This window comes from Ambystoma mexicanum, chromosome 7q (assembly GCF_040938575.1).
Source record: "Ambystoma mexicanum isolate Mex_15411 chromosome 7q, UKY_AmexF1_1, whole genome shotgun sequence".
NCBI lineage: Eukaryota > Metazoa > Chordata > Amphibia > Caudata > Ambystomatidae > Ambystoma > Ambystoma mexicanum.
Window position 1 is genome coordinate 561,141,919 of NC_090941.1, and position 26,731 is coordinate 561,168,649.

The window sequence follows — 26,731 nt, forward strand, 5'->3', positions numbered from 1 at the left end:
GTGAATCCCTTCTAGTCAAACTCTCTCTGCGGCCCATTCTCTCACACAGCTTCCTACTCCTCTACAGGCCATCAGGATATGACAGACACTTCGCCAACAGCCTCTGCAACTCACTAGCAACCACACTAGTTAACCAACCAGCACTCATCATACTGGGGGACTTTAATATCTAGTTTGACGTGCCTAACAACCCCATGTCTCAAACCATGGTCAACAGTCACAAGGCACTCAACCTTACCCACCATACCACAGGACCCACCGACATTGCAGGCAACACCCTTGATGCGATATTCGCCTCCTCCGACCGCATCTCAATGTCCACCCTTAAACCTCTTCTACAAACAGATCACTCAGCCTTACCTTTCTATATGTGCACACCGCCCCTGCCTCCCAAGGCCCGCCCTTTCACTCCAGGGGATTTAAAATGCTGGAACAAGTTCAACATACAATCTGACATGGCTAAAGCCCTTCTATGCACCCTCCTTTCACTCCCGCCTGTGCCCATTTAGTCCCTTGTCTCCTGGCTTAACGACTCACTCATTCCTCTCACCTCACCAATGCTGCTCCCTCAATCAAAGGACCAACCCTCAAGTGGTTGCACCCCCACCTGAAGGCATTCAAAATCCTAAACCGCTCACTCAAGTGCACATGGCGAGCCTCCAGAACCCCTCTAAGCAAGTCAGTGTTCGCCCACCATCACCAAAACTACAAATCAGAAATCCAAAAGGCCAAAAAAATCCTAGTACAATAAAAGATTCCTAAACTGCCGGAACAGCAGCAAAGAGCTCCACAGAATCATCACAGAATTTGTGAACCCTTGCTGCACCTCTTCCCGACCACCTTCTCGCAAAGGTTATAAAATTCCCTCTCTGAACACTTCCACAACACAGCCTTAGACAGAAACAGCCACCCTTAATGCCAAACTTTCCAACCTCTCCCCCCGTCCACTATCTAATCTTCAAGAATCCACCATCCTGCCCTCCAGAAGCCCTTCTTTCTGCTCTTTCAACCCCATCTCGACTGAAGGATTTTCCAAACTACTATCCAGTAGCCGACCCTCTGGCTCCCCCCTGGATTCTAGTACGACCTCCCTCCTGAAAAAAAATCTTCTCCTCCACTTGAACACGAGAACTGGCAAGATTCATAATGAATGATTTGCTCACCTATGGCGTCTTCGCAGAACCCTTCAAAACCGTGCATGTCAAACCCCTTCTAAAGAAAGCATCCCTCGACCATCTCCAACCAATCAACTATAGGCCCATCTCCATCACCCAATTCTTGGCAAAACTCATAGACCGCGCTGCATACTCTCAGCTCAACGGTTTCATTGAATCCAATAGCCTCCTAGACCCTGCACATTCAGGCTTCCATCCGCGCCACATAACAGAAACCACACTGATCTCGATCTGGGATGACCTCAAAGTCTCTGCAGACTGTGAAGGATGCACTGCACTTGATCTTCTGACATCTTGGCAGCTTTTGACACCATAAACCATTTGATCCTTCTTGACAAACTCTCTGGGAATCCAAGACTCTGCACTCAACTGAATCGTCTCCTTTCTCAACAGACAGCAACTCACTCTACTCCCCTCTTTCATCTCCTCTGCATGCACAGTGAACACTGGAATACACCAAGACACCTGCCTCTCATCTATTCTCTTCAACCTCTAGAAACACACCCCCTCTCACCACACTCTACCCCACTCTCAAACACGCACAGCTCTCAGACATTTCCAATTACACTCCACCCGACCTACATTATTCACCCTTGCACCCCCATCCCAGAACTTACATCACATTCCACAAAACATCTTCACCTCTGAGCCATCCATTTGAAAACCCACATAGATACTGACCCATCGCCGCCACCGCTCACCACACACTCTCTAACTCACTGACCAGTGGAGCTCACTGGCCCACCATGAGTCACCCACTGCATACCCGCCTCCCAACTACTGCTGCTGACCCTCCTCCCGCCTCCAAACCCTCTTTCCCGCCCTCCCTCACTGAGAACCCACAGACTCCCACATCCTCTCAGCACCGGCCCTCCAACTCTCAGACCAGAGGGGCACTCTGGCGTGCCCAGAAACAAATGATCCCTGCACCGCTCTCATCAACCCCTGCTCATCCCCTTCCTGTCCCCCACCACCCATCTCTGCTTCCTCAGGCAGAAGGCCTGTCCCCTCTCAAAGCCTCCCGCCACCCAGTGTCCAACTCTCGGACCAGAGGAGCTCTCTGGCGCACCCAAAAACATTGCCCCGCTGTCAGCTCATCCCTTGCACCTAATTTCAGAAACACACCCTGCACCTCTCTCACCATGCCCCTTTTCCTGGCCCCTACAGCTACAAACCCAGGGACCACCACACACTTCCCTCAGCCTATCTCTCACACGAGGGGAGGCTGCCCTCAGCCCAACTGCCACTCGTGTCCTCCAGCACCCTCCCACACACACCTTCGATCTGTCCCACTCTTTCCCCACAACAAACCCAGAGGAATCCCAGGGATGCTGTTACAGCTTACACCAAAACCCCTCCCATGTCCGGCACTACCTCCACTTCCCTCGCCCCAACCACACCTCCAACGGCAAGCATTGCCCACCTTCATACTACCATCTCCATCACACCGACCACCTCCAAAAGGCCTACCCGGGCCACCCCCTTCCCTTCCCTGAGCTTAGTGCATCTTGCACTTTCCAGAACCTTACCCTCCCCTTAAATTCCTTTCAACCTGCATCCCGCTTTCTCCCATCTTCTCCCTGAAGCCACACCCCTCCTTCTTCAATACCTCTTCCCCCTCTTTGTACCCCCAGGGTAGCCCATTTGTGCAAACAGCACCACCCCCCTCCTTTACCACGCTAGTACCCCATTGTGCTTTCCCCACCGCTCCTCCAAAGGGCCATTTCACCGGCAGCAGAAAAACCCTTCCCTGAGGTGTTCTTTCTGCCCCACGCCCTCCCTACCCAACTTCTCCTCTACCTCCAACTCCTTACAATATCCTCCAATGCCCATCTAACATCCCCCATGGTACATGTATCCCAATAACGACAAATGCACCCCGTCCTCTGGAAACAATAAAAAAAACCTCATAAATGATTTCCTGGTGCGCCAACATTTGCACCCCCCAGGATCTGCAAAACTTCCCCCATCTCCCTGTTAATCTTTTCCTATTTTCCTAGTCCTTTCTACTGCACCTTCGTTCACCACCCCCTCCTTACTCTTCTTGGCAATAACTTAGCCCAGACCAGCCCCACCTTGGGCCATATCTCCCATACCCAACTCAGGACCCTTTCCTCTTTTTAGCAGTAACACCCCTGTATACTTAACTAGATCGTTCTCCCTTGCATGCAAAATTATTGCCACCGGAACCCCCTGACTTTACCTAAAACCTGCTAGCATAGGCAGCAGTTGGTCCCACCTAAGCCCCCCTACCACTGACCATCTCACTAAAGCGATGTTATAGCTACATCCCAATTGTGTCCCGAAAATTATTTTTGCTGCATCTTTCCCTGCCCTTTTTCCTATAGAGTGTCCACATATCCAGGTCTGCGGCAACTCACCACTCCTTCGTGCCACATCTGCAAAAGAAAAATTGTTATGAGTATTTTGTCCACCAACTACCTTACCCCTCTGCTCCCCAATCTCTATCCTATCTAGCCGCATTCCCCAGCTCTCCGATGTACCCCTTGTATTTTCTCTATTTGCATCGCCCCAAACTCTTCACCTTCTCCTCAGATAGACCCACCCTACTACCTTTCGATTCTGCCCCCATCCTAAAAGAATGAGTTCCAAACTCTTCAGCTCTCTCCCACAACACCAATAGAGCCCTCCACATAACCCTCCGAACTTGAGCTGCCGTCACCACCGGCCCTTTTTCATGCTGTAAACAAACCCTCTCTTCCCCTACATGTTTCCTGCGGCGATACTCCCGTCCTAACTGGACACAACCCTTTACCACCTCTATCCAGAAGCACCCAACATCCCTTCCCTTTCATAAATCAGGTCGAGAACATGACCCTCTCCCACGATGACCAGCACACCCCCACCCAAAATCTTGGACAACTTCAATAACCGGGGAGCTGAAACTGGTCTCCTGCTTACCCTTATCCTTTCCTTTTTCCCTTGCCCATCCTTCCAGCATCCTATGTACCATTTCACCGCCACTGGGCGTAAAGCCCCAAACCATTTCCCATAAAAGCAATGCCCTCCGATTTCCCCGCTATCGTTGCCCTGGACCAACCCTTGTCCATACCCCCAGCATAAAATCCTCCAGCTCATCCCTTACTCTCTGCTACTCTCTTCACATGCTGTCGCCCTCTTTCCCAGTTGCCATACACACGCCTCCTGTCCGTACCATTTAATTCCCACAGCGCACTCCCCTCTGTGACACTGCATCCCTTCCTCTAGACCACTGTGCCCGATGTTCACCCTTGCAAATGTTCCATATCATTGCTGTTTCCACCACTGCACCAGGGGCCATCCGTACATCCCATCCATGCAGTTCCCTCTCATTGGTGTTCCACCCCCCTGCACCAGGGGCCAACCATGCACTCCCGTCCATGCAGTTCAATCCCCCACAACTTGCCACTTCACGTAGCATCACTGCCCACTTATCCCCTTGTGTGCTGCTCTTCTTCTGCTCCTTTACCCTAGTACAAATCCTCTGATATAGCCCCTTTTTGCCCCCCAGTAAATTCTTCCAGCAATTCTAGCTAAAACCTGCAATTCTCCCCAACTCTCCTGACAACCTTACCCTGTGATGTGGGTACTTATCCCCTGCCATAGACCGTGCCATGTTCCTAAAAAGTGCAACCAAGGGCCACTACCAACACACAAAATTGAGATGCCCCACTAATCTCAGCATGTCCACCAGTGTAATTTTCCGTGCCGCTATCACCTTCTCAAACAACCCTACAAACCTGCTCACCTTGTCGTGCGGCAAGCGTGAGGTCATGGCCACCTAATCCAACGCTATCCCCAGAAAGGTCAATACCACCGCCGGCCCTTCAGTTTTATCCCCCGCCGATGGCACTCCCAATTCCTGCATCAATGTCCGAAACACCTCCAGCATCCTCTGACATTCCTGTTCTTTGCCCGCCCCACTGATGACAAGAAAAATGTCCAAATAATGCAACGTTCCTTTAAAACCCAAAATGTAAGCAAGAAACCCCACTGTAAAAAGAGCTAAAACGCTCAAACAATGCACATGAAATTGCATAACTCATAAGCCACGACTTGTCAACATAAATTTGGTCTTCAAACTGCATCCCCAGCAGCCAAAATATTCCGGATGTACCGGTAACAACGAAACGCTGCCTTGATCTCGCACTTGGCCAGGAATGCCCCACAACCTTCCTTCCTCACCAACCTACTGTCTGGTCTACACTGGCATAGGACACCCGGCAGTCTTACGGCATAATAACATCTTTTACTGACATGCCCTACGGCCATGACAAATGGTCAATTAGTCTGAATTCTCCTGCAGCCTTCTTAGGCGTGACCCCAAAAGGGGACACCACCAAGTCTCCCAACAGATCCGTAAACGGCCCTACCACTCCCCCCACTGCCACTTCCTTGTGCAGCCTCACTCCCACCACTTCCAAATTCTCCCATACAAACTTCAAATTATCCGCCCACTGCCGCCTCCTTGGACCCTGATAACCCCACCTAAAAACCTTTGCGAAAACCTTTCCCCCAAAACTTGACCCCTTCCCTGTCTGGGTAAACTGAGCCATTCTTCCAGAAACACAACTTTAACTGGGGTATAGGGCTTTCCCCGCAACTCCTCACCATGCCTCTCACCCCGCCCCTCTCTGTCACCTGTTTGATGACATTGTGTGACCGGATGCCGTCCTGCGCAATGGCTACACTCGTGCCTAAATGTGCACACCGTTCTCGTGCAGCTTTCTTTATTGAATACCCAGCATGCTGCTGCTGGCTGGCCCCTGCCTCTTTCCCCCACCCCCTCCGAGGCGGGGCGACCATGAAAGGGCCGCTAAGGCACGGGTAAACAAATTGCTGTATGCAGCATTGGTGCTGGACACGTAGGCGCCATCCACTGTAGCCATAGGTCCATGTCAATCTCTCCCCATACTGATTGGTTGTCCTCCCCATCCTTGCCCTAAATTCTTCATCGTATCTCACCCATGCAAATCCCCCAAAACTCGTAAATTCTTTCCTTATTACGTCCATGTATTTCAGTAACGCCACACACCTCTCGGGATATTTCTCACAATAAACACTTACGTATATAATAAATGCTGATGTCCAATTGTCACCGGTACCCTTGGTCTTGCGGCCCGCTCTTCCTCCTTGACCCTTCTTTCGCTCTCACCTCCCTGTGCAGGAGTTTAAAAACATCCACAAACTCGCCTGCCCATATTTTTTCCTTTGTTGCCCCCATCAAATGCGCACCCAGCGGCTTGGTATTGCCCATATAAGGCATCTTCTTTTCCTTCACTGCACCCTCCGCAGTACTCTCCTTAGGAACCTCTATCACCCCTTAGGCCACATGCTCTACAACCTTGTCCATTTGTACTTCCACAGAGGAGACACTCCTTCCACTCACCCTCACCAATGTCCTTGTGGACAACTCTCCATCTCCCCACCTGCCCGTTGTGCCCCAGCTCCCCCTCGTGTGTCCCCCACCTCATACCCAACCTGACCCATGCCGCCGACCACTCCCGTTCCTGCTCACCTCTTTCTGCCCTGCCGTCACCTAGCCGTGCCCTGGTCCGCACTCCGACACTCCTCCTCCCTTTTCTCACCGGGCTCCTGCTACAGGGACAAAAAACATCAGCAGAGTCCCCCGGCCAATGTCCCTACCATTCTATTGCGCTCCTGCTGTGCCCAGCCCCCTTTTCCCCTTCAAACCTTAAACCCCTCTGCATCCTTTCCATTCACTGCAACCCACCTTGCTTCTCATCCCCCAAACGCACACAATTTTCTTCCGCCAGCTCATCCTCCCCAGTGAAATACCATTGTTGTTGCGAGCGCACGCTCAGGCCAGGCAGCTCCTCCTCAGGCGAGCCCGGGGCGTCCGCCCCGCTGCTCCTGTGACATCTTCTTGGTGGGGTTGCGCCATCCTCTTCCTGTTCCTCTCTTCTCGGGCGAGGGTTTCTCTTCACCCTCTGCTCAGCCGTGCTAGGGGCCGTACTGCGCCCTCTAGTCTAGGTACCTCCCTCCTACTCTTTCTCGCCCTTCTATCCCATACATTCCCCCCTTCCTGCTGATGTGCTTCAAACCATCACTGCTGCGAGGGCCCCGTTTGACACTGCTGTGCGCTGTGGCCTCCCCTACCCCAAGCCCCGGTCCCCCGTAATTTCAACTGCCGCCTCCAGCTGAGCTTTTGATGCCCTGCTAATAATGCTCAGAGCCTCTCCCAATGCCTGAGTGTCCACCAACCCCCTAGATCCAGAACGCTGTCCTACCATCCTGCTCCAATAAAGAAAATTAGTTCAATCTGATAACACCGGCCCCCCGACACACCCCGAGCCGAGATATATATCTCCCTGCGGCCTTACCTGCTGACTGAGGAAATTGAACCTCCTGAACCTGCTGAGCTACCCTTCTTATTTCAACTTATTACTTCAATAAATGTAACTGGGTACACCTACCCTTATTACCTATCTGCAATACTAAATGAATGTATTATCCACTATGTACCAGAGAAGCAGGTGCACCCTAAATGTTAAGTCCTGTAAACCACAGGACACACTTGGTGAAAACTCCAAATAACTAATAGGGCAAACCAAAATCTCCACTATCAGTTATTAATCCTGATGTTACTTCCTTATGCTGCATCCAAGCACCCAGCCTGCTGCTCTAAGCAGTTCTCCACAGGCAGAAAGGAACATGGAGCTTATATAAGCCGCACACAGCACTGCCCCTGTGGCCACAAACAGTACTGCGCTCAAAATTAACTGCATGAGTGAACGCGGTGCTCCCAGCCTCGACACAATGCCTGCTGCACTGCAAACTTGCCTCTATCCCGCAGGTGTACGGGCACAGTATCTACTGGCTGTCCTCCAGGGAAAAGGAAATGCGTGCCGTGCGTCCGCACTCCCTGATCCCGCCCACCACAAAACCGGCACCTGCTACAACCGCAGACCCGAGGAAGCCGGAGTTACTAGCCAAGAAGAGAAGGCGGGCCAATCCTCATCCCAGCGGCTACCGCCACAACCTCCTCTCTGCCAGGTAAGCACAGTGCTTTATTTACAGCACCGATTACTGGCATGCCCAAAAAAACAAACCTTCATTTTTTTAAATAAAATATACCCACCCAATCCCACGACCCCTACTGCCCACTCCTAAAATACCTTAAACTACAGACCGACACTTGATACACCTGAGACGCCACAGGCAGGCAGGGAAGGCTCGGAGCAGCGACTGTGACAAACGCACATCCTTACCGTTGCTTGCTCCCGAACCTTCCCTGCCCCCTTTCATACCGCTGTATGGTGCTCTATGCCCAAGCCAGTGAGCTGGCCTGTGCAGCGCACAAAAACACCCCGGGGGCATTGCATTGCACATTTTATTAACGTCCTGCACAGTGCAAAAAGTGGGACTGAGCCGGGGCCCTGCCAGGGCCCCCGTCCTACAGCAACATTGGCGGGAATCGCGGGTTGCATTATCCCGTCGCGGCCGCAGCCGCGACGGGAGATGCGTCTGCAATGTAGTCAGCAAGCTGACAGAAGTGGCAGCCAGCTACAGCGACGCTGTGACTGGGTATCACTTCCGTCAGTCATAATAACTGCGTCTGGTGACCCCTCGCGCGAGAGGTCACCAGAGGCAGTTACTGTCCCTTCGTTTCCTCCCCAGGTCGCTGAGGCGTCTTTAACCCTCGGTGAACCTGGGGATTCCTCGACATATTTCTAGATTTATAAAAGATGTCTTTGAAAGTACACATTTCAAGCCATCTTTTATAAAGCTTTGCCGACGGACAATTTTGTCCGTAGTCAAAGCTTTATAAAAGATGGCTTGAATTGTGTACTTTCAAAGCCATCTTTTATAAACCCTAAATGTTTAAAAAAGATGGCCTGAAAACTAGTCAAACCGTAGGGTATGCACACAAATATATATAAATGGCACACAAATATATATAAATGTTATATATTTGTATGCGTACCTTACTATGGTTTGTGTACTTTGCAAGCCATATTTTATAAACGTAGAAATGAAAAGATGGCTTGGATAGTACACAAACCATAGTAAGGTACGCACACAAATATATAACATTTATATATATTTGTGTGTATACCCTACGATTTGCGTACTTTTTAGGCCACGCCCCTCCCACAAGCCACGCCCCCAAATGAGGGCCCACCCTCGATGTCTTACCCCACTTAAAGCCCTGGTCCTGCATAACAAGATACATGCTAGTTTGAAATGACTGAACTGCATTCTGGGACTCCTAGTCTTGTAGTTATGAGGGGAAACCAAGCATATATTCCCAGAATCAATTTAAAGAGGCTGGAAGGCCATCTCCGAATGGAATGGTGTGTGGGTTGCGCATCTGATCTGATCTCGGGCCCAGGTCCCCTCCCCTACCTGTTGCTCCCCTGCACTGCCTCTCCTACAAGCACTTGACACCTGATGTCTGCACTTACCCTTGCACTTGCCACCAGCTGGCTGCACCTTTACTTGTTGCTTTATTTATTCTATTGTCGTTCCCATGTTCTGCACTGCCCTTTCCCTCTTCCCTTTCCCCTGCACTTGTGCGATCTCAATGTAACCTGGCCTAGTAAGATTGTTGTCTCTGCCCTCCCTCTGTCCCCCCTCCCTTGCCTCGTCGCGCCTTGAAACAGGCGCGTTATAAATGCCATATCATTTCAAAATGATGTTTGGGGGTCCCCTTGCCTGCAGGTGAGAAGACCTGCCTGCACATGTTAGCAAAAATGCTTTGATCTGGATTAGGGTAATGCCTGCAAATACGAAAGGGCCCTGTAAAAATGGTAAATGCGTTTTTTGAGGGCACAGTTTCATTTGAGGCAGATTCGTGCACATAGCCCATCACACAGTGAATATATCTTGTTGACATGTGGGCGGAGCCTTGTGCGGTTATGGGCGGAGCCTTGTGCGGTTATGGGCGGGGCATAATTCTCAGGGTTTTTGCTTTTTAAATGTAGGCAGGTAGGGCCTTGGCAGACCATTACAGGTTCTGTTCTTTTGTAAAGAATATGATTCTTTGAGACAATCTTGAAAACGTAAGAGGCGCCGCCCAGCATTTTTATGGTTACTACTGACAATGGACTCAGATGTATTTTGGAATCTCTCTTTATTCCTCAGTAAGGCTTTACATATCAGATAAGGTTAGCAGAGGCTACGCACATCACAGGCCATGTAGCCTTCGATTTTAGCTCTGCGCAATTATTGTGTTGTTATATAATTTACCATATCCAATTGTTCTTTTTTTTTATATCAACATTGTAATACCTCTCCTGTCAGATGGAATTATGTGTAATGATTTTTGCTTGCATGGATTTCAGTCTCAACATCTGAATAAAAGCTAATATATACATTCATTCACTACGTTGATGGAAGAGGGTAAATGCCTCCACGATTAACGATTGCGGGAGGCATTTGCAATGGATTTCCATGTAATCCGCCTTCTTTTGTCCAGTTGGTAATTTTATTCTGATTTCATTGGTTTTCCGTCTGCCTGAAAATTCATGCTTGTGAAAAACGAGTCATATTTGGCAGGTCAACCGGGATGAGCAGCCAGTCGTGTGAAGCCTGCTCTGCTCTCCATCTCTGCTTGCCAAATCAATGAAATCCTGCCAACCAGTGAAAAGAAACGGGGAGGGGGAGTGTACCGTCAATGTTACCGCCTTTCCTACTGATCGAGTAACTTAGACAATACCCCAAGAGAGAGAGGCTGACAGGGTGAGGAGGAACAGCTAAAAAGAGAAACGAAGTGAGGGAGGGCATGAGGAAATGCGAGAGATGGAGGTTAGGGTGGTGGTCGTGGGATGACTGTGGGGGAGGGGGGGTGTAGAGAAAATGATATGTGGGAGAGACGAAGCCGAGTGGACTTGTGACGGAGCACAACGTGGATTTTGAGAGGAAGGGTTAAGAGCAAGAGAGGGCAGGTGATAAGAGGCAGATGGAGGCCGAATAAATACTGTACAAAGTGACAGCGAAAGAGTCCCGGAGAGAGACTGGCGAAGGGGAGTGCCAGAGGGAGGGATAATACAGTGAAATAAACTCTAGAGAGAGTGAATGAGAGAGCCAGAGCCAGGGCGGGGATGAAAGCCCCAAATAGAGAGAACATAACGAAAAAGACTCCAGGGAGATTGAAAGAAAGCGCTTTAGTGGCTGGCAAAGAGAGAGCCAGGGACAGTGGAATGGGGAGACAGAGAAAGGTTGGGACACCCTGTAAGAAAGTGGGGCTGGGGCTGGAGCAATGGACGGAAAAGGGGTGGGAAGAGTAAGCCAAGAACATAGAGATGTAGGGCAAAAGAGACCCCCCACGGAGAAAAATAATCAAATTTAGCCCCGGAGATAGTGAGAGAAAGGGTGAAGGGGGGGGCGGTGTGTGTGTGTGTGTGTATAAGGGGGAGAGAAAGGTGGGGGGGGGGGAGACAGTGTGTGTGTAAGGGAAGGAGGGAGGGCATGAGGGCCGGGGGAGTACGTGTGTGTAAGAAGGGGGGGGGGGTGTATACGGGGAAAAGAGTGTGTAAGTGAAGGAGGGAGAGCGTGAGAGAGAGTGCATGTGTGCAAGGGGGGGGGGTGGAAGGGAAGGGGCGTGTGTATTCGCGTGAGAGAGCGCGAGATAAGGAGCACGGAGAGACACACGGGAGAGACGGACCCACAGATAGATAACGGTTAATGGAGATCCACTGAAAGGTTAAGACAGAGACTCGCACCTAAAGAAAACACACACGTGGCTGACGGATCCACGTAGAGTCACAGACGGAGAAGCTGGAAAAGAGAGACCCACCGGCACTGACACACACGCTAAAGAGGCGAACGCCCTCAGTCGGTAGAGGTTTTTATAGCACACAGAGTGCCTGAAATTCTTTTTTTCCATGTCAAGCCCTGGCCGCTCCCCATTCCCCGAGTCCCAAAACAGTCCCGAGGGCTGTGCTTGCCCTGCCAGCAAATAAGGGATTGAGACGCTCCCGAAATGGACATTCCCCAGAGCCAGAGAGTGGGAGTGTCCTCTGGGAAGGCGTGTCTGCTCATGAGGCCAGAGACGCTCTTTTTGCACCCATATGGGAATTGGAGCCGCCTCTTGGAAAAGATGACCGCGTCTCTATTTAGTTACAGGCGGCGAACACCAAGCACAGCCGTAGGCGGCGGAATGCCACATGGAAACCTTATTTTTGGCTTGCTGCACAAAAAGCCAGACTCATTTAAAGTGGAAAAGGTCGCTTTAATGTGACAGGCCAAAGCTTACAATTAACCGCTTACCTGGCTCCCTGGCCTTACAACCTAACAAACTATTTTTAACAAAACAATTAATAATGAATACTTTCTTTTTCCCCAACAATTAAATAAATAAATAAATCCACTACCTCCCTGACTATCTCTTGGTCCCTACCGTCTCCTTCCCACTTCTCAAGGCGTTCCGTTTTTTTCCCCGGGGCATTGCTCCTTCAGGTTCAATACCTGTTCCCCCGGGGTAGCCCGTTTGTGCAAACAGCACCACCCCCATCCTTTCCCGCCCCATTCCCCCATTGTGCTTCCCTCCCCCACATCTAAAGGAGCCATGCCCCCGGCACCAGAAAAACCCTCCCCCGAGGTGTTCTTTCTGCCCCACCCCCCCATTCCTTCCTACTTCCAACTCTTTAACATATCTCTCAACAACCGGATCAATTCCGACAGATAATAAGTATTTCCAATAGCTGACAAATGGACACCATCCTCTCTAAATATCATGAATCCTTCATAAACTATGTCTTTGTGGTCCAGAACTTGTACCGCCGCCGAGACACAAAATTTACCATCTCTCTGTTTATCCCCTTCCTTGCCCGCTCTATCGCTCTCTCACTTCTCGCCCCCCTCCAAACTCTTCGCGACAACAACTTAGTCCAAACTACACATGCTTGAGGCCACATTTCTCGGACCCATAAATAATCCCTTTTCATTTTTGTAAGAAGAGCCAGCTGTATCTCTTACCAAGTCATTTTCCCCATCATGAATAATCACCCCATCTGGAGACCCATAGCATTCCCTCAACACAGCCATCATAGGAAGTAACTGATCCCAGCGAAGCCCCCCTAAACCGGACCATCTTACCAAAACATCTTTATAGCTGCAACCCAATTGCATGCCAAAACCCTTTTCTCAGCTTCTTTCCCTGCCCACTTAACAATTGAATGCCCCACAATCCAGATTTGTGCCATCGCCCCCGGCCTCCGGGCAGCATCTGCAAAAGAAATGACAAAATCACTTACAAATCAACAACATCCTACTAAATGCAACTCTCCTGCTGACTTCTGAAACTTCTTTCAAACATCCCTTTTGCCCAAGTCACTGACAAACCCTTTGTATCTCCCTGACTTCCAGCGCCCCAAACTTTTCACCTTCTCCTCTGAATAGCCCAGCCTGCTACCTTCAGATGGTGCCCCATCCTAAATGAATGAGTTCCAAAATCTTCCGCCTTTTCCCCTAATGCTACCAGAACCTTTCAAAGGACTCCCAGAACTTGTGGCGCTGATACTAGCTCCCCATTCTCATGCTGAAAAACCAAACCTATCCTCCCCCCACACCAAACCTGTCTGAACCAGGCATAACTCCTTATTCCCTTGACCCAGCAAAACCCAAGAGCCCTTTCCTTTTTGATCTGTCTAAGACCTCCTGATCTTGATGTCCAAACCTAACTCGGTAAACTGAACATCTTCCCATTGCAGCCCACCTTCCCCACTTCCCCCCCACCAGCTCAGAAACCCTAAAGGCCCCAAAGAATAGCCAAGTAAAACAAGTTGCAAACAAATCTCCTTCCCAGGCCGACCAGCAAATCCCCCCCACCGCCTGACACAACCTTGTTAGCAATTCCGCCAATACCGGTCTCCTCTTATCTTTTTCCCTCTTACTTTCCCTTGCCCATCCTTCCAACATCCTGTTTGCCATTTCTCCACCACTCGGCTGAAAACCCCAAAACCATTTCCCATAGAAAGCAATCCCTGCCAATTTCCCAGTTATAGTTGCCCTAGACCAGCCCCTATCCATGCACCTCAAGAGGAAGTTAGTGACATCGTCCTTTCTCCGTTCTTCTGCATCCCCCCAACCTTTCCAACTACAAGCTCCCCCTCCTATAAAATCCTCCCAAGTTCTCCTGTACGCCTCTCTAGATGCCGGAGCAAGAGAACCCTCCACCAATGCAAGCGCTCTCATCTTCCTATTTTCCACAGCTCCTCCGGAATCCGGTGCCCCTCCTGATCCGCATCTGGAGCCAATCCACGGAATCTCTGCCATTGAAAACGAGATAATGCATCAGCGATGCCATTATCCTTACCTGGCACATAAGTTGCTTTGAAAACCACATTCCATTCCATGCAACGCAGAACAAACTCTCTCATCAGCCTCGCCACCCTCTGATCCCTCGCTGACTGCCGATTAGCTACATGAACCTCGCATTCATTGTCAATGTTGAAATTCACATTCTTGTTTTCCAACTCCTTCACCCCACAACTCCAGTGCAACCAACAAAGGAAAGAATTCCAGGAATGCAATGCTCCTTCCCTCCCTCAACCAAAGCAATGGCCACTTCTCTGCGCACCACTTTCCTCCCCAAAACACACCAAAACCTCCTGCACCTGCTGCGTCTCAAAAAATCAGAACTTCCCTAGACACCGGATCTCCCTGCAACCACATGGACACTCTGTTAAAGCTCTCCAAAAAACGCAGCCAAATTCTACAATCCTCCGGCACTGCCCCTGATAATCTTATCCGGTGATGTGGGCACTTTGCTCCCGCCATAGACCGCGCCATCTTCCTGCAAAAAGTCCGCCCATGGGCCACCACCTCGCATGGAAAATTCGAATGGGCCACCCCCTCGCATGGAAAATTCGAATGCCCCACCAAACTCTGCATTTCCACTAGCATCAATTTCTTGGCCCCCATCGCCTTCTCCAGCAATCCTACCAGTTTGCTCACCTTGTCGTGCGGCAAGCGTGAGGTCATAGCCACTGAATCCAGTTCAATCCCTAGAAATGTCAACACCACTGCCGGCCCTTCTGTTTTGTCTTCCGCTAGAGGCACCCCCAAGTCCTCCACCAAATCCTGAAACAACTTGAGCATCTCCTCGCACTCTATCTCTCTTTCTGCCCCGCTAATGAACAGAAAATCATGTAGGTAATGCAGCACACTTTTTCAACCGGAACTGTATGAAAAAACCCACTGTAAGAAGGAACTGAAAAGCTCAAACAAGGCGCAGGAAATTGCACACCCCATTGGCAAAGCTTTGTCAATGTATATCTGGTCCTCAAATTGCAAACCAAACAGCCAAAAATCCTCCGGGTGCACCGGCAACAACCTGAAAGCCACCTTAATGTCACACTTTGCCATGAAGACTCCACACCCAGCTTTCCTCACCAAATCCACCGCCTGATCCACACTTGCATATACAACCCCGCAATCCTCAGGGGCAATGAAATCTTTGACAGACATGCCCTCAGGCCATGACAAATGGTGTATCAATCTGAATTCCCCCGCTGCTTTCTTAGGCACAACACCCAGCGGGGATACAACTAAATCACCCGGTAGATCATCAAATGGCCCTACTATCCTCCCTGCCGCTATTTCCTTGCCCAATTTTTGTCTTACCACCTCCATATTTTCTTTGGCTGACTTCAAATTTTCCGCCCACCTACGCACCCTTGGCCCCTGATAACCCAGCCTGAAACCATGACAAAAGCCTTCACTCAAAACCTGTCCGGATAAAATTCCAACCACTTCTCCAGCACGTCCAATTTAATTGGAGTAAAAGCCTTTCCCCACAACCCCCCTGCCGGATCCTCTCCCCCTCCCCCTGTCTGCTTGCTGGAAACACTGAGTGAGAGGGTGCTTCCCTGCACATTTACTACATTCATGTCTGAACCTACATAAGTTTATTGTGCAGCCGTCCTTATTAAATGCCCAACACGCTGCTGAAGGCTGCCCTCTGCCTCCTCCCCCCACCCCTCTGTGGGCGGGGTGACCAAGAAATGGCCGGAAAGGCACAGGCAGCCCACTTGCTGTGTGCAATGTCGGGGCAGGCCTTGTTGGCGCCATCCACTGCAGCCATAGATCCATGTCTATTTCCCCCCAATGCAGCCTGACTGTCCTCCGCCATTCATGCTCTGAATTCTTTGTCGTACCGCACCCACGCAAAGCCCCCAAAAAGTGTAAATGCCTTTCTGATTACATCCATATATTTATGCACAGCCACGCATCGCTTTGGAAATTTCTCACAATAGACACTGGCGTAAATAATAAATGCTGACGTCCAATTCTCAATTGTCACTGGTACCCTTGGGCGCGAGGCCAGCTCTCTCTCTCTTCTTCCTTGGAACCCTCACTTCCCTATGGAGCAGTTTAAACACATCTACAAATTCCCCTGCCTGAATCTTGTCCTTAGTCGCTGTCATCAAATGCGCACACAAAGGTTTTGTGATGCCCATGTAAGGTAACTTTTTCTCTTGTCCTTCACTTCAGCTTCTTTTTCTTTTGAAACCTGTACCTCAAGCGCTAATGGCTCAACCACTTTGTCCGTTTGTACCTCCACCGAGCAATTTCCCTTTTCACCCACCAATGCTCCAATAGCCTGTACACCAATCTCTCTCCTTACCCCTTGCAGACCAGACCCTTCATTTTCTGCCCCTGTTCCCGTATTCCCCCTCTGCCATGCAGTTGACCAGTCCCTTTCCCGCTCACCTCTTTTCGACCTGCCATCGCCTATCTGCGGTCTGGCCCCCACTCCGATGCTCCTCATCTCTTTTCTTACTGCACGGACAAAACATGTCAGCAGTCTCATCCAGCCAATTGTTCCCCCAACCTCTTGCCCCCCAAATCCCCTGTACCTGTCTTCCACAATCCCACCTCAAACCCCTTCTCTCATTCCCCCTCCTCCTTACGGCCCTATAACCTTCATCCTCCCACTGCCCCAAATATTCCTCCATCCCAACTTCATCAGCCCTGAAATACCATTGTTGATGCGAGCCCATGCTCGGGTTGTGTAGATCCTCCTCTTGTGACCCCGGGGTGTCCGCCCCACCACTCCTTTGTCGTTTTCTCGGCAGGGCTGCAGAAACCCCTTCCTGGTCCTCTTCTCTTGGGCGAGGTGTGCTCTCCTCCACCCTGTGGTCCTCATCGCTAGGGGTCGTGCTGCACCCTCTAGACTGTCCTAGCGCTGACCGAGGAGGGGCCGTTCCTAAACCCTCTCCATGTTCATCCTTTGGAACAGCGGGGGCTGTGCAGCGCCCTCCTCCCGCACTCCTCCTAGCCGGGGGGCGTTCCGCACCCCTCCCTAACCTCACTAATTGATGAGGACCTCTCCCTCCTCCTCCCATCTGCACTCTTTCGCAGGTATTTACCCCCCTGCCCCTCTGTCCTGTCACCCCCCTATACGCCCCCTGCCCCCATCTACGTGACCACCTTGCCCTGTCCCTTTTTGAAAACGTCTGACATCCCCAACGTCCCCTTGTTCATTATGTATCACATCCCTAACTACCTCCCCACCCAAATGCATTTCTCCCCTGGAAGCTCTCCTGTCACTCTCTCTCCTCATCTCCCTGCCCCTAGATTCCCAGGCCTCCCCTCTACCAGCCGCAGGGGTGCAAGCCACCACTGCCGCGAGAGCCCCATCTGCCGTAGCTCTACGCTGCGGCCTACCGCCACCTGCTTCCCCTTCCCCTGCAACCTCCAACACCGCCCCTTCCAGCTGGGCCTTAGATGCCCTGCTGATAACCTCCAGGGCCTCCCTCAGCGACCTGGCATCCACTAAACCCTGGCCCACCATCGTGCACTAAACAAGCTGCCGGTGCACTAAAATATGCCCCTTCTTCTCTCAACTAGCTACACTAAGCCCCCAAGCCAACACCTACCCGTGGAACTGCCCTCAGAAAAGGAAAGCCCTGCAAAATAAAATGAGGTATAAAATTAAAATCCTACTGACCGGAGTTAATTAAACTCTTATAATTCACATATAGAAATATCTTCTAAAATTATATATATATCTTTTCTTTAAAACTTTTTTTGTTTATTACAGCCCCTCATAATACACTAGCCCTAGAGGACCCAAACCTTGAATCCTAAATTGACACAAACACTTCCCAAAAAACAGAAGCACAATTTGAGGCTGGGGCCAAGAAAAGGCAGAGAAATACTGCCCCTGGCGAACCGCGAGCCCACCCACGCCCCAAGAAACCCCCCCTCGCTCGCAAGCAGCCCAAAACAGAGCACTACTCCAAAATCCACAGCTCCTAAACCGCCCCTAGTTAAAAGGAGCGTGGCACCTTTAACAGTTCAATACTGCCGCTCACGTCCACAGACAGGCACCGCGTACGCCGCCGAAGCCCGATGGGGAAAATACAGGACGCAGTCTGCTTCTTACAACTTTGCTACGCGGGCAAAGCAATGTTAGCAAATTGCTAAAATACTCGGACGAAAAAACGCAGTTTACCAGCATTAGCTCTAAGGACACCGCGCAACGGGCACAGAGAAGACAAGCCCCCACCTATTCCTATAAAGCTTGTGCGGCTGAGGGAAACCGACAGAGCCCTACGACAAAAACTATGCACTAATGGCCCGCAGCCAACGCTTCCTACCCAAAAGCCCAAAACCAAAGAGACACCAAAAAGGGAAAGACAATAACACAGCGGTAAGTGGGTGTACCTTATGTACGGTACCCCTCGGCTATGCAACCACAGAAATAATATTACATTTTTCCTGACACTATGCCTACCCACCTGCTGAAATAGCTAAGACCCAACATCTCACCTTCACTACCTTATTCCCTCACAGGCCCAAGAACTACAGGGAAGGCTCAGGAGCAGGCGACCAGGACTGATCAATCTCAAGTCCCAACCATCGCCTGCTTCCCGAACCTTCCCTGACCCTTAAATACCCCCCGGAGGGCGCACTGCGCGCAGGCCAACTCGCTGGCCTGTGCAGTGCCAAAATATCCCGGGGGAAATGCTTCACGTTCCCCCCGATGCCCCCCATCTTGCAAAACCTCATTCACCCAAACTGCGCAGTTACTGTTTGTCTGAGGCTTGAACACATCTGTGACTAGTACACCATCTCACACAATACCCCTAAGGCTAATAATATCTTTTGTGTTTATTTTGCAGGCATGGCGTTGCTAAAAAGATCCAGGACTCCTGTGTTTAAGGCAGACAGGCCATTTCTCTTTTTCCTGAGGCAAGCTAAAACAGGTAGTGTATCATGCTGGATTGTATTCTTTGTCTGGACTTGTTAGGCTATAAACTGCTGGCTGTGCACTATGCTCTGCTGCGTCACGGGCGCTATAAATAGTCCACGCCGGCGCACGCCACCCTTCCCTGCTGTACTGTTGCGAACAGTACACATTCAAACCAAAGTCAACGGGCCCCATGTCAGATTTCACTCCAAGCTGGTTTGCTGGCAGTCACACTGCATCCTGGGACTTGTAGGTTGACTATTTCCCATTGTGAGTATGGGTCTACCAGAGAGGATACCCTGAAGGGTGTTAGGTCGGGTTGAGAAAAAGGCCCTGATTCATGGATTATTTGCGCCGAAAAAAACGGGATTTGTGCGCCATTCTGCCCGCAAATCCCTGTTTAACAAATGGGGATTTGCGGGCAGAATGGTGCACAAATCCCATTTTATCGGTGCAAATAATCAATGAATCAGGGCCAATGAGTTCACCTGGTCCAGGCAGTAAAAAAGTTAACATTTTGCTGCGAGATGAGGGGTGTGGGTCTGATTGCATAAAAGGCCATTTTATGCCACAGGGTCCTTTTTTTACATTAAATGAAAGGTTCCATATGTTAATATCCCTGCAAAAATATCGGCATACAAAAATATTACCATATTCTTGCAGCGATATTAAGGCCTGGAACCTGCGGGGGTCACCCCTGCAACCCATGCATTGTTTTTAAAGGAGCGGGTGACACACCCGCAGCCCCTGCTCCCAAAACCCCCAAAAACAACCCCCACCCCAAAATATCGCCAATGGCCGTTCCAGAATAGCATGTATACAGCAATATTTTTGGTGGAGATAATATGTAGTGATACCAAATGAAAGCATGAAAATAAGGAGTAATTTGTTTGTACCTCCATTTAATGTTGTGTCCCATTTTGCAACCCTTCCAAGGTGTAGGAGGGCCCCAAAGCAGAGTTTGTGGCTCAGCTTTGCTTTCCGCCTCAGTCGTCTTGGAAGAGCACCTGGTGTTATGCCTGCATGAGATGTGGGGCTCATTTTCTAAGTCGACATAATTTATGACAAGGGGACCAACACTCCATAGGCACTTTGGTACAAACATGTCCCCTTCACGTACATTTCGTCATTTGCATGTCAGAGTGCAAAAGGGAAGTATAAAATGGAGGCATGCTCGACCTTTACGCCCCCCTTTTGCTCTGTGCAGTGCAAATTGAGTAAACAACGCTTGCTGATTTTTAGGCGTGGCAGGCAGCGTTTACAATGGATTCCTATGAATTCTGCCTGCTTTTTGCTAGTTTAAAAAGCGAGCAGATTCCATATGAATCCACAGCACTTATGCTTGCACGATAATGGGTTTTATGTGATATTCTCGAATATTAAAGAACGTTTTTCCCGTCTGATTTGGTCGGCCTTTAATATTTGCTAATTTCACTTTTTACGTCCCCAACTCTCCTGAAATACCAATCCCCTCCCCCTTAAAATTAGGGAGGGTGATCTCCCCCGAACCTGCCTATACTCCCCTGCCATAACAATTCCTACCCAACCCCCCACACAGTCACACACACATGGAGAAACACACACACCCCTCCCTTCCATGCAACCAACACTCCTCCACACAAACACGCTTACACTTGCATTCTCCCCAGCCCCCTCCCCACTACACTACAAACATTACCACAGAACATACACACAGGCATGCAGACGAACACTTACCTCACAGCCACAACTTCCGTCTTACCCTGCCTGTCCCAACCATACCAGCCAGGGGCATAACAGTTGGATGTCGAAAGACCGCTCTTAGTGATCTTAGAGGGGTCCTTTTAAATCAGTATTTTTTTATTTGGGAATTTTTCACTCCACACCCGAAATCCAAAATGATATTCTGGCGTAAATGCTTGGAGTATTTGTATTGCAGAAAGAAATGGGAAAGGGGGAATCGTAAATTACATTCTGCCCCCCTCCCTCCTCCCTCCATACAAATGATTGAAAACATGGTGTGGAGTAAAATGATTGTATACGATTTGTATGCATGCATTTTACGCTACGCCATGAGGAACATGAGACCCAATGTTTCTCTTCCTAAATTCTGTAATAGTGGTTGACCTGTTAACTGGTGTCCGGTCAAAGGATCGAAAAAAAAGGATCGAATGCCCTTTTTTTTTCGAAACCAAAAGGACCGGAAAAAAAGTTTCTAATGCTTTATATTTATTTATTTATACATTTTTTAGTTTAGTGTGCAAAAAAAAGTTTTTTTAAAAAGGAAAACAGGGATTGGGGGCGGGGACCCCCCATATACAAAAAAAAAGCATTCAAAACTTTTTTTTTCAGCACTTTTGGTGTCGAAAAAAAAAGGCATTCGATCCTTTTGTTTTAGATACTGTCACCTACAACCACTTTCACCTGTGGACATGTCCATTTAACTGTCCTCCACCCATTTAACTAATGAACTTTAAATGAAAAGCCAGTGATGTCTGGGGACGCCTCAACCTGTTGTGAAGACAAAGCACAGACATTCATGCCTGTGCATTCACAATAGCAGCCCCTGCTTCCTACTCTTACCTCTGGCAAAATAAAACTGCCAATTGAGTCCACATATGTGTGCCCTCCTCACATATCCTAATGGGTGGGTGGACATGCCTTAGGAGCTGATGCCAGACTCAAAATGTGAAGAACCACTGCCCGCATGTGCACACCGACCGACACAAGTGACTTGACCTCCCACCATGCATATGATCACACATGGGGCACACATGTGAAGGAATAACTTGGGGGAGGGTGTTTGGAAACTGACTGTGCAAGCTGAGATGCCACGCATGGAGACAGTGGAAGGAGGCGAGATGTTTGTTTTCTTTGGGGGACAGGAGTAAAAGGAATGGCTGTGTCTCCGATGGCAGTAAGAGATGCGCGACTTATTTTAGAGATGCTATGATCTGCACCAGGGTTGCCCAACTTCAGGCCTCGAGGGCCAGAAACCTGCTGAGGTTTCAGGACATCCCTCATTGATATTCATGTGAAAAAATGCATACCTTTAGAATCAATGTATGCAAATGTATCTCTCATGAATATTCCTGATGGGTACCTTAAAAATCGGCCCTCGCTGCCTGCAGTTGGACAACCCTGATCTACACTCTTGTTTCTTTTGTCTGGATGTGCAGGCAGGCAGCTAAGGATCTGTGATGGTGATCAGACCTCCCACTTGAAGCGCCCGCACATTTCTAGTGTCTCTGTCAAGAGGCGGTCCTGTCCATCCACTCATCCATGCCGTCCATGCCATCCCATGAGTCCCTCTTTCCCTCTCTTCCTCCATCCCTACCTCCCTCCCTCCTCCTGTCCACTAATGGCTTTGGACAGAAGATCTTGTGTATGCTGAGACTGGTAGGTCAATAGTTATTGGGTTTTTTTCTCGTGAAATCTGCATTACATTTCATCCATTGAAACAGCTGTAATACTTACAGGGGTTGTAGGCGAAAGTATCTAAAACAAAAGGATCGAATGCCTTTTTGTCGACACCAAAAGTGAAGAAAAAAAAGTTTCTAATGCTTTTTTAAAAGTTTTTTTGACTAAACTAAAATATATATAAATAAATAAATATAAAAGCATTCCAAACATTTTTTTCCGGTCCTTTTGGTTTCGAAAAAAAAGGGCATTCGATCCTTTGACCAGACACCGGTGCAAGTGTGGTCCATGATTGCCATTTTCCATCACCCCCTTTAATTATCGAGTGCACCAGGTTGCACATTTTAAATATGATCAAAATTGGGCTAATGTAAATGTGGTAGGAGATTGGTGACGTTTGCATGCGTTTGGCATGGCTTGGAGCACAGGTTCCTGCACAATCTGTCTGAATAACTGTGGTAGTTGTTGAAATACTGCCTAGGAGGTTATAACACAACAACAGAAACTGACCATGACACCGTGCAATGATAGTGGTCAACAATCTGCCTTTTGTGTTACATTTGTTAATTATAATAGTTTACAAATGACACACCACACTTTGTGCCAGTGTAAGCCTGAGTTTATTGTTAGTGTAAGTAGTGTCCGTTGGCGACACGTGTTTCGGCCATTGGCCTTTTTCTCAGCCGGCCATATATTACAAGTTGGTGATTACTGTTCGTTTCTCTCCATATTTCTTAAGTCAACCAATCAATGGGTGCATTCCCAGAACCTCGTCATTAGAGTTCTGTTCTTACTAGAACTCTAATGACGAGAGATCTCCTCCAGTTTCAAAACAACTCTAAAAACGTTTCTGTTCTGATCAATGGCATGGTTGAAGGGACCTGTTTCTTGCTGTCAGCACCCAGATGCCTTAGGGCCTTGGTTTGCGCTTAACAAATACAGATACATACATACAGAGTGTGAGATAAATCACTCCCCAGACTGTCTACTCCCACACAGATACCCCAGCAGTGTGCACACTCAGATTGCAGTTGCCACTAAAGAATCAATAGCCTTGGCTCCCTCCTCCTTTACTGTTTCAGTGATTCAGACCCTCTTTTCCCCAAGCATGCAAGCCTACTCCTATTCCATCTGAATTGCCCTGTCAACCCAAACCTTGAACTCTTCTTCCCCACGTGGCTCCAGTTTGATCCCCTAAAAGGTTGCCATTTTTTTGTACTTTGTTGAAGGTTCTTTAGGTGTAATGAAGAGTGCTGATGGTATTGTGGAGAGTATAAAAAGCGGAGCAGAGATCATACTAAGTTGTCTTTTCTTATGGTAAACTTGCCATTACTATATTCATTGGCCAGCCCTGGAGCTTGCTGTGAATCTGGTGTGCACTCATGGCCTTGGCCAGCATCTTTGGCAGCTGTACCTGTTCCCAGGCCATCTCGACGTTGAGCAGCTACGCAGCAGCAAGCTTGGCTGGGAACACTACTTGCTCACAGGGGAGGATGCCTCTTATACAAGGGTATATGGCCCAGAGTGCCAATAAACATGACCATGGATAACTCGAGTTCTGATGCTTGTTAATCTGCTTAGAATCACATGCTGTGCATATGGTCCGACATCCAGTGGTAACCGCAGAGTATTGCATCTTGTCTTTCGGGGACCGAAAGGGGACGTCGGCATAGGCGTGTCTGAAACACTATCTCTATCGTGTCGTGTGTAGTACCCAAAATCCCTCACGCGCCGAGGTCCCTCAGATTGTTTTTTTCGCCCAGATAACTGGTCGCCCTATAGCAGAGCTCTTCATGAGACATTGTTTATCTTACCGAATTGTCGGTTTTATTCCCTGTTAAGTCACTTTGCCCATCAAGAATATCTTTGACGAAGACTACGGGGGAATCGTCTACGGCTGTGGGTTCCAGCGCCTAAGATCCGGCGTTCGGACTTCCACGTGATCGGGCCTTCTGGCCGGCCTACACAGTAGGGAGAGTGGGCTCGGGGTTTGCCATACTGTTATTATGTCTTTCCTCTTTTCCACTGTTTTCCTTTTTGGTCTGGTCACCCTTCCCTTCTGCTATGGAAAGGACTCCATTTAGATTCTGCCCTGTGTGTAGGGTCAGATATCTGTGGAAAGACGAGCACATGTCGTGTAACACTTGTCTCCCCCTAGAGCACGATGAAAAGCGGTGTTCGGCGTGTAAACTCCTTAAACCTAAAACCCTTAAGGAGCGCCGGCTGAAGCGGTGGGCCGCGTACAGAATGTCACGCGTGGAGCCTCCCTCCCCTGCCGCAACACCAGCCGAAAGTGACGGGGGTACATCGGATGACCAAATGTCCAACGCGGACGTTATAGACCTTGAGGCGGACTATTCTAGGGCCGCCACGCCCGTCCACGACCCTTCCAGGCTCGACTCCGGTCTTGCTACAGGGACCACACCCGCTGACAGGGGCGTACAATCGCACCGCACAATGCACACAACCCAAGCGCCCTCCTCGACGACTTGGTTGAAGAAGGCGAAAGCGCCAACGGGTCCGCCGGAAACTTTGGCGGCGCCCACGGATCGGTCTGATCCGAAGCCTTCCCTGCATCCGCAGCAGCGCATGACGACTGGGCATAAGAAACATAACAAGGGCGCTACTCCCCAAACTACACGCGCCGAAGTTTCAGAACAAGAAACTTCGACGGATTCCAAGGTTTCCAAGGCCTGTACAGGCCCAAAAACCACAAGTAGGCCTCTACCCGAGAAGCCATCCGCTGGCCCTTCTGGAGCCGCGGAAGACATTTTCACTGCCGACACATCATCGGAGGCGTTGTCTCCCGAAGAGTCGGTGACTATCCGTAAGAGCATCAATAAGATTGCTACGGCGGTGGGCCTAGTACCGGTTCCGCCCACAGTTATGGCCCAATCCGCCGAAAAGTTTTCCACTGATTGGGAAGACGATCCTGAAGACTCTTACGAGGAAAGCCAGGTACCCCTCTCAAGCACCCTGAGGAGATCCTCTCAATGCCTTAGGACAGAGAACACGGTTCCTACTCAGCTAGGTCCATTTGGGTCATCCAAGTGGACCACGGAGCAATTTGAGGGGTGTATGGATCGGCTGGAGCAGTTTTTCAGGGCTTCTGATCAACCTCCGCCGAAAAAAGCTCAGGTAGACCCTAACCCTCAAACAGAAGATGTCCAACACCTAGATGTCCAACATCAAGTTGACTATCAAGAAGATGTCCAGATAGACACGTATAGAGACATCTATACAGAAGAATAGGAGTCTTCTTTTCTGGACAACTATGGGGAAGATCAAGGAGCAACGGACAACTGGGAGGACACCCAGCAGGACAATCACAACTCTGATATTGTTTGTCTCGACTCTCCCCCATCCACCCCGATTCGACAAGCTTCCCCGGTGGATGATCAAATGGCTTTCAACAACATGTTGAAAAAAGCAGTAGAATTCTTTAAGATTGCCACGCTTGAAGCCTTGCCCGAACAAGATTTCGCGGAGGACATTATTAATGAAAAGCCTCCGGCAAGCCAGTCTGTCCCTCTCTTGAGCTCTGTAAAGAGACGGCTGGCCCCTTCCTTACTCACACCCGCTCAGACTAGGGCTGTGAACCCAAGGGTTGAAAAACTTTTCCGACCCTCCCCCACCGACCCGCTTTATATCAAAGGACACGCAATCCCAGACTCGCTGGTGGTGACCAACACTGGCAAGAGAGCAGGGGTTCCCCTTGCCAAGGGAGAGTCACCCCCGGGCAAAGAGTCCAAAAGGTTGTATGCCTTAGGCAAACGGGTTACGTCGGCGGCGGCCTATACCGTCCGGATTGCCAATAACACAACGTTACTAGCGAGCTACGTCGACGCCCAATGGAACCTACTCCAGGAAGGCCTTCAAGAGGTTCCGGAGCCAACCAGAGCCAAGCTTCTCGCCATTGTCTCAGAGAGAAAACTTGCCAATCAGAATGTGGATAAGAATACCCTGGACACTGCAGAGACAGCAGGCAGGT

The 26,731-nt window shown here is 49.6% G+C and overlaps 1 protein-coding gene across 1 annotated transcript in view; it reads left to right on the top strand.

Moving 5' to 3' along the window:
* Positions 1 to 26,731, top strand: part of SERPINE3 (serpin family E member 3) — a 228,538-nt gene that overhangs the window by 167,053 nt on the left and 34,754 nt on the right. Inside the window, exon 8 of the mRNA XM_069640667.1 lies at positions 19,274 to 19,357. Within this exon, the coding sequence (XP_069496768.1) occupies positions 19,274 to 19,357 (84 nt within the window). The remainder of the gene's footprint in view (positions 1 to 19,273; positions 19,358 to 26,731) is intronic.